General features: G+C 26.6%; 1 protein-coding gene across 2 annotated transcripts; it reads left to right on the forward strand.

Moving 5' to 3' along the window:
- The first annotated feature begins 2842 nt into the window (after positions 1-2842).
- On the forward strand, positions 2843-8614 carry LOC114254085. 2 transcript variants are annotated; one of them, XM_036295181.1, is made up of 7 exons: positions 2843-3090; positions 5602-5800; positions 6227-6457; positions 6739-6888; positions 7030-7253; positions 7609-7768; positions 8210-8614. In XM_036295181.1, the coding sequence occupies exons 2-7, from the start codon at positions 5602-5604 to the stop codon at positions 8362-8364; spliced, it is 1119 nt and encodes a 372-aa protein (XP_036151074.1). In that variant the 5' UTR covers positions 2843-3090; the 3' UTR covers positions 8365-8614. The 2 variants fall into 2 exon arrangements, with proteins under 2 accessions (XP_036151074.1, XP_036151075.1); XM_036295182.1 differs by lacking the exon at positions 2843-3090 and having other exon boundaries at positions 5502-5800.
- Positions 8615-12752: the final 4138 nt, after the last annotated feature.

A 12752-nucleotide genomic window follows, 5' to 3' on the forward strand; every position in this document is an offset into this window, starting at 1 on the left:
GCCGGGTGGACGCGCCGCGCGCTGCGGCGTCTCGCTGGGCGGTCCTGTCTCGCCGCGCGCTGCTGCACGCTGCCGCGAGCTTGCCGGCATTTGGCAGTAGGCCAAGCAAAATGGCTATTTTTTCTTAATTAATAACTCATTAACTATGGCACAATTGAAAAATGGTAGAAGATTTCTCTACTCGGTTTGGTCCGTCCTACCTCTATGCAAGCGTTGTGCCGAAAAATTACAGACACCCTGTATAACTTACCTACGATTGTTCAAATTTATCAATAAATTCAAGGTAATCCTTTTTCTTTGTTCAATAATACTTAAATGTAAAATAAAGTAAATGTAAAATAACATTATTAATAAATAAAAAGCAAGAAATAAGAGAAACATTAAAATTCTCTTAATATTTTTTATTGTAATGTGTGGTTGTGACGCATACATAAAATTTAACAAATTACTTGAAATAAAATATTTATCTTAATGCAAATTCATAAATTATTACTTTTCGTATTCAACTAATCAATATAAAAAATTACTGAATATATAAATAATTATTTAATATAATATGTATTTATAGGCTCTTTCTTGTTGTATTGTTAAACAAGAAACGAAAGTCAATAAAAGGAATATACAAATTTAATCAACATTATTATTATGGAAAAGTTATTATCGAAGAATATTCTACTCGAAAACATGTTTGATTCTTCTAGTAGTTTATACAAATATTAAGTCATACAAATCTTACGCTATCTATTTTTCGATACAATTATGTTCTACAAAATTATTTTAATTCTTGCACAATAAATTCATCAACAAATGCCTGCTAAAAAGCATTCTACATGCACTAGAATGCTTTTTGCAGGCATCCAAGAGTAACATTTATTCATCTATTGTAACATCATTTATCATTCTACTAGGATGTAAGAATGCTTTTCGCAGGCATTTGTTGATGAATTCATTGTACAAGAATTAAGTAATTTTGCAGAGAGAGAACACAACCCAAATAACACAAATATTTATCATAAATCCCATATAACATCGGATATTCTATGTATATGCATTTTTTTTCCATAATGTGAAAAAAATATCTTGTATGTTAAATGTATATACATCTCACATACATGATTCGAATATACATTATGGTATATAAAGTGTATATCCATTAATGTATTTGATATGTATATACAGCCCACAATGTTAAATGTATATACATCTCACATACATGATTCGAATATACATTATGGTATATAAAGTGTATATCCATTAATGTATTTGATATGTATATACAGCCCACAATGTTAAATGTATATACATCTCACATACATGATTCGAATATACATTATAATATATAAAGTGTATATCCATTAATGTATTTGATATGTATATACAGTGCACAATGTTAAATGTATATACATCTCACATACATGATTCGAATATACATTATAGTATATAAAGTGTATATCCATTAATGTATTCGATATGTATGTACCGTGCACAATGTTAAATGTATATACATCTCACATACATGATTCGAATATACATTATAGTATATAAAGTGTATATCCATTAATGTATTTGATATGTATGTACCGTGCACAATGTTAAATGTATATACATCTCACATACATGATTTGAATATACATTATGGTATATAAAGTGCATATCCATTAATGTATTTGATATGTATGTACAGCGTACAATGATAAATGTATATACATCTCACATACATGATTCGAATATACATTATGGTATATAAAGTGTATATCCATTTAATGTATTTGATATGTATATACAGCGCACAATGATAAATGTATATACATCTTATATACATAATTTGAATATACATTATGAAATATGATGTGTATATTCATTAATGAGTTTAGAATGTATATACAGCATAAAATGTTAAGGGCCGGTTGTTCCAATTTCTTGGTAAACTTACCTATCAAGTAAGCGTGTGTCTATTTTTATTTCTTTTCTTAAATAAATAAAGACAATCATATATTTACCTGATGAGTTTAGAATGTATATACAGCATAAAATGTTAAGGGCCGGTTGTTCCAATTTCTTGGTAAACTTACCTATCAAGTAAGCGTGTGTCTATTTTTATTTCTTTTCTTAAATAAATAAAGACAATCATATATTTACCTGATAGGTAAGTTTACCAAGAAGTTGGAACAATTATCGTCCTAAATAATATATATACATCTTATCTAAGACATCTTTGGGATGATGAACATCTTTGGAACATCTTTAAGATATGCGTGTCTAAAAAATATATATTTTTTATATATATACAATTGCAAATATAAATAATTTGTATATAACTTGCTGCATTACCGTCTTAATATAGTTTAGAAATAAGATGATTATAAAATATCTGTTCTATAAAATAATATTATTAAATTTGCATACATTATATATATATATATATATATATATATACATATAGTGTGTGTGCGCGCGCGCGCGTGTGCGTGCGTGTGTGCGTGCATGTGTGCGTGCGTATGTCGGAGCATGTGGCCAGAGGCTCTATTCTTGAATTCATTCGCAAGAGAAACGTATTCGCAAATTCTGATCTTACAGAAAAGTTGGAAATTTATTGGCTATCGTATGGCTATTAACCAATAAACTTACAGCTTTCTGTTAGAGCGAGTACTTGCGTATACGTTTCTCTTGCGAATAAATTCAAGAATCGAGCCCCTGGTGCGACAAGTTAAAGTGAGACAAATATATTTTTTCTTATTTTAACTTATTGCACCAGTGCAGCAGTATAGCTAAAAAGAACATGCCTATGGCGACACGAACAAACCACGAAAGTCTTTCTTGCATATCGCGAATCGCGACCACGTGGTTGCGTAAAACGTTCTGCGCAGCACGTGTACGCGATCAGGCGATCAGGCTCATGCATGTTATCCTCACATTTTCAGCAGCGAGCAATTATTTCAAAAAGTATTGTTACTGTGATATTGATATTCGATTCTTTGCGCCTAAAGTTTTTGTTGTGTGAGCTGGTATATTGAAGATAACTGGTATACTGCTACATATTGCATAATTTGCATATTCGTTGATTCGAGTATTAGACAAAATTGTCTTGAAGTAAGTACAATCCATTATACATAAAATACACATATTTATAATTTTTAAACACTCTTTTTTATCCTATTCAGTATTAGTTTAACCTCTGTTTTGGCTATGGATAAGTTAAGAATTAAAAATAAAATAAAATTCCACAGAAATCTTAAAAATAAGCTACATCGATCTGCAGAACTTATTAATAATAATTCTGTATCATCTTTTAATTCTCATATCAATGATAGCGTTAGAGAAATTGTAATTGATAATATTGCTACTAATAATTTAATATTGCCTACAAACTCAAGCTGTAATGATGTAAATGTCAATATTCCATACAATAATGAGTTAGTAGATAGTTTAATATTGCCTACAAATTCATGTTGTAATAATGATATAAACGTCAATGTTCCATACAATGATGTTGAAGAATTATCGAATAATATTGAACATAATAATAATAAAAATGATATATCGTTAACTTCAAAATTAGCTGCATGGGCTATAAAAGATAATATAACTTTAACAGCGTTAGGAAATTTACTTTCTATAATACGAGAAATACCGGGATGTAACAATATTCCAAAAGATCCAAGAACTGTTGTAAAAACACCTAGTAAAATAATTGTAACACCTTTAGGTTCCGGGACATATTTTTATTTTGGTATAGAGAAAACATTAAATTTATTTTGTATAAATCATAAAATCAGCATAGAACAAAATGAAGAGTTTTTATTAGCTGTCAATATTGATGGTTTACCGTTAAGCAAAAGCTCTAATAGTTCGTTTTGGCCAATTTTATGCTCAGTAAAATCAATAAAAGTTCTTATAAACCACGTATTTTTAGTTGCTTTATATCATGGTTCGGAAAAACCAAAATCTGCTAATGATTTTTTTAAAGATTTTGTAAATGAATGTACTTATCTATCAATTAATGGAATATTAATAAATTCTTTTCGATACAAATTCCGAATTTTAATGTTAATTTGTGATTCTCCGGCAAAAGCTTATGCTTTATCTATTAAAAATCATACAGGTCATTTTTCATGCACAAAATGTGAAGAAGAAGGTGAAATGTTTAATCATGTACTATGCTTTACAGAGACAGAACGTTTTTACAAAAGAACTGATATTTTATTTAGAACCATTGCTCAACCAGAATATCATATTGGCAAAACTATACTATTAGATATACCAAACTTTAACATAATAGACGGTGTACCAATAGATTATATGCATAATCTGTTATTAGGTGGCATGAAAAGACTTCTTTGCCACAAACGGTATGGATGGATTTATGGTAAACCACCTCATAAATTACGAGCTCGTGATGTAAATAAAATTTCAGAAAATCTTCTAAAATTAAAACGACATGTTCCTTATGAGTTTTCTAGAAAAACACGTTCTATAATTGAGTGTAAGAGATATAAAGCTACAGAATTTAGATTTTTTTTGCTCTATGCTGGTCCTGTAGTTTTAAAAGAAGTTTTATCATCTAAAATTTATAATAATTTTATTACATTAAGTCTTGCAAGCTCTATAATGATAAGTCAACATTATTCGAGAAATGAAAATTATGTAACATATGCTCACAATTTAATGAAGCATTTTGTTTGTCAGTGTATTAAAATTTATGGTCCAGACTTTGTATCACACAACATACATAACTTTTTGCATTTAAGTGATTGCGTAAAATTATATGGTTCACTTGACAATTTTAGCGCTTTTCCGTTCGAAAATTATATGCAACAATTAAAGAAGAAAATTCGCAAATCAGCTCTGCCTTTACAGCAAGTTATACACCGCGTGCTTGAGGAAAGTAATATTACTCAACATAACTTTAATAATATTACAAACAATGATTCTTTTAATTTCAAACTATCGATAGAACATTTTGATGGTCCTTTGACAAATAATTGTACATCTCCACAATATAAAAGACTACAGACAAATAATTATTACTTAGACATTTCAAAAAATGCTGATAAATTTGTAGAATTAAAAAATAATGTAATAATTGAAATTAAAAATTTTGCTTTTTATGAAAACGTTGTACGTTTATTAGGATACACATATAATAAGGAAGATAATTTTTATTCAAAAATTGTGTTCATCATCTTTATTTGATATTCAATATATAAAAAAAGATAATAACTCACTTCAAGTATGGAATATTGACTTTATTAAGAGAAAATTAGTAGTATTACCTTATAAAAACAAGCTTATTTCATTTCCATTATTGCATATGTAAATTACTGTTAATTGAATTTCAGAAATGTATAATTTTAATTGTTAAAATTTATATTATTTTTATATAATATATAATATATAAATTATAATTTATACAATATATAAATGTTTATTATTATTATTTATACTTTTACATTTTTTACATAAAATCTTATTTATTCTTATTATAAATAATTCAAAGTATGAAATTAGTTTTAGTATTTTATAAACTTGTTACTTGTTATTTTATCTTTTGTAATTTATGGTTTTTTTATTATAAAATATTCAACACGGCTTAATGACAAGATGACCTGGCTTGTTATAAAATTTGACGATGAAGATGCAGTAGAAGCTGTTCCGAATACGTGGTACATCGACAAAAATTCACAATGTTATTGGCCACCAAAAGGCACTATACAACATGTTATAATAGATTTTATAAAAAAGAAGCATCTTCCTACGACAGACTGGATGCTTTATAAAGCTAGTTGTTTGGGCACTTATGGTAAAGTATACACACACACACACACACACACACACACACACACACACACACACAATATTATATTACAGTATTGATTTGTAATATGAAATAATATTAAATATATATACATATACACACATATACACACATACGAAATATATATACATATATATATATGTGTGTATATATATATTGTGTATTTGTTTAGCAAATATATATTTTATATTTTATAAATCTTTTGTATATATATACATATATATATAGCAACTATATTACATAAGTAATAATCGTACATATTGTTTATTAAGATTATTTATTTTTAATTAAAAACAACTCTGTATTTATTTTTTACTTTTTAGATCAAATTTTAAATGACTTATACATTTATATATTTAATTTTTATTTTAATTTTAATTGATATTGATTTAAATAATTATTATTTTGTAGATACTTATAAAAAAGCGCATCAAAAAGCAAATAAGGCAAAAAGTACAAATAATCTGGCTTCTAATAGTGAAGAGTTAACACAGAAAAAGAGACGTAATATGAAAAATAAAAAGCGCAATTACATATCTGAAAGTGAATCATTCTCTGAAAGAGATATATCATCTGCAGATGATGAAGTGTATCCTGATCCTGATGTTTTAAATCTTGACAAACAAATCGACTCAATCAATAGTAAATAAAAAATATGATGTTTACATAAGATATCATATTTATTAATAAAAAATTTATTAAGAATATTTTTAATGAAAAATATTTATAATAAAGATAATTAATATTAGAAAATGCAGAAATATAAAAAAACATAAGAAACAAATAAGAAAAATTTAAGATTTTAATTGCATTTTATTTTATATTGCTTTAAACTAATACTAACTTAAAATTTGTAACAGCTATTAATATATAAAAAAATATAATTATACGTGAAGATATATTTAATTTACATTTTTTTCTAGGAATGAAAACTCAAATAGAAAATAACACTCATAAGAATAATAAAGCCAGAATTACTACTATTTCTGATAATATTACTCCTATTGCTAATATTCTTGACTCAAGTCGTAAATCTAACTCGGCTTTGGAATTAAATTCTGGTGAAAAAGATGGTTCGTATATTTCATAATTTATTGCTCTAGATATGCGTATACATATAATAAAGTAAATCTTAAAATTATTGAAAGAAATATATATGTAACTAATATAAAAAAAAATTACTACAAAATAATTTATAATTATTTACATTTTAGAATTTAAAAAACGGATTTTCAGAGAATTACACATTCTGAGTTTAAAAATTGATGATATTTCTGAAGGTGTAAATGTCCTACTGAAAAAGAAAGCAGATGCTGAAGTACAAAAACCTGTATGTAAGGAAATTCCCGAAATTATGCAATCATTTCCCGTAAATGATAATTCTTTGGTTAAATTAGAGGACTGGTTAATACAATCTGAAGAGAATAAAGCAATTTTGGTAAGAGAAATTAAAATATTTTTTCTATTAAATAAAGTATAAAAAATTATATATATATTTTTTTAATTGACATTATTTATACTGTAATTAGTAAAACAAATACTTAAATTTTGTGTGTGTGTGTGTGTGTGTGTATGTGTGTAATTATCTTATATTATCATATGTAATTTTACAATTTTGTAATATATTTAATAACATAAATAATTTTTTATATATTTTATTTATATCATATATATTATACTTAATTCTTTATATTTAAAAGAATCTGTAAAAATTTTACACTATTATATTTAATAATATTAATTATTACACTGTTATATTTAAAATATAAATAAATATAATCTTTTTATTTTAGTCTCAAAATTTAAGTCGCATTGGAGGATGTACTCTTAAAGAAATTGTTCGGAGAATTATGTATTGCATTTTTACTAACGAAGTGGGTATATCTTACTCCTGGGAAGGAGCAAAGAAAAAAAAAGTTTTTAAAAATTTAGCTGTGGCGTCTGTGATTTTGTGTAAGTTATTATTTTTATAATTATATATTCTTATTTATTAAATTAAGTTTTGAAGTTTTTGTCTTTTCTAATTTCAACAAAATAAATAATAAAGTATTTTTTTAATAAAAATATATTTAATTAAGAAAGAAAACAAAAGAAAGTATATTTACAGTACTGTTAAAAAATATCATATGTATCTTTATAAAAGTTGTAAAGTTTTTTTTAATGTTTATTTCTTATTTAAATATGTATATTTTTAAATATATTTTATTATTTATTTGTTGTATATACATATGTATCAATATTTTTTTATTTTGTATTATTGTGTGTGTGTGTGTGTGTGTGTGTGTGTGTGTGTGTGTGTGTGTGTGTACATATATTTTGTATGTAAATTTTTTTATAATATCATGTGAAAATATTTAATTAATTAAAGATATACAAATTTTTAAAATTTTACAGCTGCTGTACGTCTTAATAAAAACATGCAAGAATGTACAGACTCAGAAATCATATGCTTTGTAAAAGCGTGGCTTGTGAGAAGTAAAGATCGCTTTAATAATAACAGGGACAAAAATATAGCTCCTCAAAGAGTTGAAACAATTGAAGACAACTAAATAATAATGAAACAATCTCAAATAAAGATTCGAAATATTTTAGTTTTTAGAAGGAAGGAAGAGTGCAATTAGTGTTACAATTTTTTTTATTTTATAAAGTAAATTTAAAAATTTATGTTATATTACATGTGTATTAATTAATACGTCTAATTTATTTGAAAAAAACATTGCCTAGTATAAATATACTCGGTTGTTTATACATGTAAAATTATATGACTTTTTAAGTAAATAAAACTATTGTATATTTTTATATCTGCAATATAAAATCATTATAAAATAAGATTCTGTTCACACATGTACATTGCACATTCATATAATATAAACAAACTTACATGTATTACACTACGCATCGAAATTTAAGTGTCTATATGAATGAATTTATGCATCGAAACACATCATATACATGTATATGTATATATAATTGAAATAATATACATAGAAGAGATTCAAATAGTGTATGTATATGTGTGTGTGTGTGTGTGTGTGTGTGTGTATATATACACACATACATGATTATGTATATAATTTATGTATATATACTCTGTATATACATTTTTATATAGCACGTATGTACATACCAGGAACAGTAATGACTTAATACATAAATTTATGTGCATATGTATGTACTCCAATTTATGATAATTATTCATGTGTTAAAACATTCCTATCCTTTTCTACATAGACGGCATTCTGACATTTATTGTCTCATTACTAAAAGTCTATTGTGTGTGTGTGTGTGTGTGTGTGTGTGTGTGTGTATGATGTATGTAAACTATAGATTTTCAGTATAGTAAATATCAGAATGCAGCTTATTTAACGAACACGGGAATAGAAATATTTTAACACATAAATTTATACACATATTGAAACATATGTATGTACATAAATTCTTGTTAGTACATTATTTTTAACTGATTGTAATATGTTAAACATATCAATGAGTTGTGAATCGCTGTTTGCATTGGATCTTAGTGATGGATATAATTCTTTTATTAAATTTTCTTAGCGATTTTCTTTCGATTGAGCATCGAAATTTAGCTTAGTTACTGTGTCATAAGTCTGACGAATCCTGTCGGCGCAGTTTAAAATACAGCTAAGAAAATTAAATTTAATAAAAGAATTATATCCATCACTAAGATCCGATGCAGACCGACAGGTGATTCACAATTTATTGATATAAATTCATGTGTTAAGACATTGCTATTTCTGGTATTGTACGTGTTATATAAAGAATGTATATATAAAGTATATTAATACATAAACTACTAATCATGTACATATTGTAGATATTGTACATACATATATATATACTCCTAAATCTTCTATGTACATTATTATAGCATTACATATATACATTTCATATTTTATGTATCTACATGCTATGTATCTACATAAAAAAGTATATACAGAATATATATAAATGCATATACATGGAATATACATAAATATATATTTAGGTATACACTCGGTTTTATTTGCATATACATTTCACGTTTTTTGTATGTATATACAATTGCATCAAGTATATACTTAAAACATATCTACAATATACATACTATCTAATGTGTGTACAAATGTATATATACATATTACATATAATAATGTATATACAGAATATACATACATACAATATACATATCATATACATATGTATATATTATGAATCTCCAATGTACATTAACCTGGTTTCATTTTCACATACATTTCACATCCAGTGTATATATATTACACGAAAAAAGTATATACCTGGAATATGTAATGTACATAAATGTATGTACAATGTATGTACTAAGTATATTTTTATGTATATATATAATATATACATATTACATATAATAATGTATATACAGAATATACATACATATTATATACATATGTATATACTATGGATCTTTTATGTACATTAACCCGGTTTCATTTGCACATACATTTCACATCCAATGTATATAAATTACATGAAGAAAGTATATACCTGGAATATGTAATATACATAAATGTATGTACAATGTATGTACTGAGTATATTTTTATGTATATATATATAATATATACATATTACATATAATAATGTATATACAGAATGTACATACATACAATATACATATTATATACATATGTATATACTATGGATCTTTTATGTACATTAACCCGGTTTCATTTGCACATACATTTCACATCCATTGTATATAAATTACATGAAGAAAGTATATACCTGGAATATGTAATATACATAAATGTATGTACAATGTATGTACTGAGTATATTTTTATGTTTTGTGGGATATTTCTAAATATTTTACAAATTAATTTTTAAAAAATATTTTAAAGATTATATAACTATTTTTCATAAACTATTTAGAAATAATACTATTTAGAAATAATACAAAAATTATTATCAACAATATACAGGGTGTTTGGTATTTTTTTTTATGGGGTATTTATGAGCAGGTAGAGCGCATTAAACTGAACAGAAAAGTCCTTTAGCGTTTTTCTATTTTCGCAATAGTTTACGAGTTATGGACTTGCAAAATTTCCTGTATTAGCCCGGCCTACCAGCAAATGCAAGCGCACCGAGCGCCCGGCCGCCCCCGCCAGCGCTTGAGCTTAGAGATTGCTAGGCGCGCGGGGGGAGTTGTTACAACAAGCAGCAATGGCTACGCACGAGCGACGCGTAACGCTGGATTCTCCCTTTGAGTTATAATAGTTCCTTACTTTTTTTAATGAATATAAAATTTTCTAACGACAAAAAGTATGTGTGTACGTGTACATACATATGTTCAGAGAAATATCAGTTCTGATGCTTAAAGAAGCGATTACTAAATTAATTTTTTTAATAAATAACGATTATTTTTAATAAAAGATATATTTTTTGATGATAGTCTTAAACGTCGTAAATTGTCATTATAAATTAAAAGAAAAAACTGTTATCATGTGCTCGAAAAAAGAATTTATAGTTCTTCAAAAAACATTACAAAATTTTATCGATTAAAATCAAAATAACAACCAAATAAAATTTTTGTTTTATCTTTATATTCTTAATTAAAAATTAAATAACTAGAAAATTTATATTTTTAATAAAATTAATCCCCGTGATCGACTTATAATACACAGAGAAAACTCTTTATAATAAAAATTACTATTGTAAGTAGTAGGTAAACGCGGACCAAGGAGGAATTATGGAAATTTTTATTATGTTTTTCATCAAATCACGATAGTATTTCCACCACTCATATGGTTTAATTCTCTGAAATTTCTTCTTACAATTCGTGATTACTATCCGAAATAATAAATCATACATTAATTTTAAAAAAAATCAATTACTCAATTCTACTTTTATTTTTTTAAATAATTACCTTATCTTTAATGGTTGAAAAGAATATTCTGTCGGTAATAATAAACACCTCACTTACATAAAACAAATAATAATTAACATTTTCCTGTGTGTACACACATACATACAAATTACATACTAAGAGTTTTTTAAATTAAATGAACAAATAAAAATAATTATTTTTATATGACGTACGCGTGAATGAGCAACGAGGATTGTGCAATGCAAGTACCGCGCAGCAAAAAATAATTTTATAATTTTTATTCGTCTTTTCAGTAAGAAAATGACTGAGCGCTATCATTTCCACACCACCTTGCGGTAGATAGCATAGTGCGTTTTTTTTATAGTGGTTTCCCCAATAGGCCTAATCCACTCTCATATTTTAATGCAAAAATTGTTCGAAGTAATGTCCTCTCTCTCGTACGTAGAGTCCGACTATTCGAACAATATCACGCGTTGCACGATGCGCCATTTCTGGCGTAATAGTATTAAAAGCGTCAATTATAGCTTGACGCATTTTTTGTTCTGTACCATTACGCGCATATTCGACTAAACTTTTTATGTAACCCCATAGAAAAAAGTTTAGTACATTTAGGCTGGTATTCATAGTCGAATCTTATTTCAAGATCGTCTCAAGCAATATCTTAAGATGCTAATACAGCTCTGTGATTGGCTGATGGCATCTTAAGACAGTACTTAAGATGATCTTAAATATAAGATCCGACTATGAATACTGGCCTTAGATCCGGCAATCGTGGTGGCCAGATGATCGGACCACCTCGACCCATCCATCTATCGGGGTAACGTGCGTTTAAAAAATCGCGAACTGTTCGGCGAAAATGCGGAGGAGCTCCGTAGTGTTGGAAAATCATCTGTGCTCGTACATGAAGCGGTACATCTTCAAAAGGCACAGGTAATTGATTTTCAAAAAAATCCAAATAATTCTCGCCATTTAGACGCGGCGGGAGAAACACTGGACCGATCTGAAAATCATTGACAAAAATATTTGCATTTATCAGCGAAAGAAAATTACTTATACGATTAACACTTACTACTTGG

This window comes from Monomorium pharaonis, unplaced genomic scaffold, assembly GCF_013373865.1.
Source record: "Monomorium pharaonis isolate MP-MQ-018 unplaced genomic scaffold, ASM1337386v2 scaffold_67, whole genome shotgun sequence".
NCBI lineage: Eukaryota > Metazoa > Arthropoda > Insecta > Hymenoptera > Formicidae > Monomorium > Monomorium pharaonis.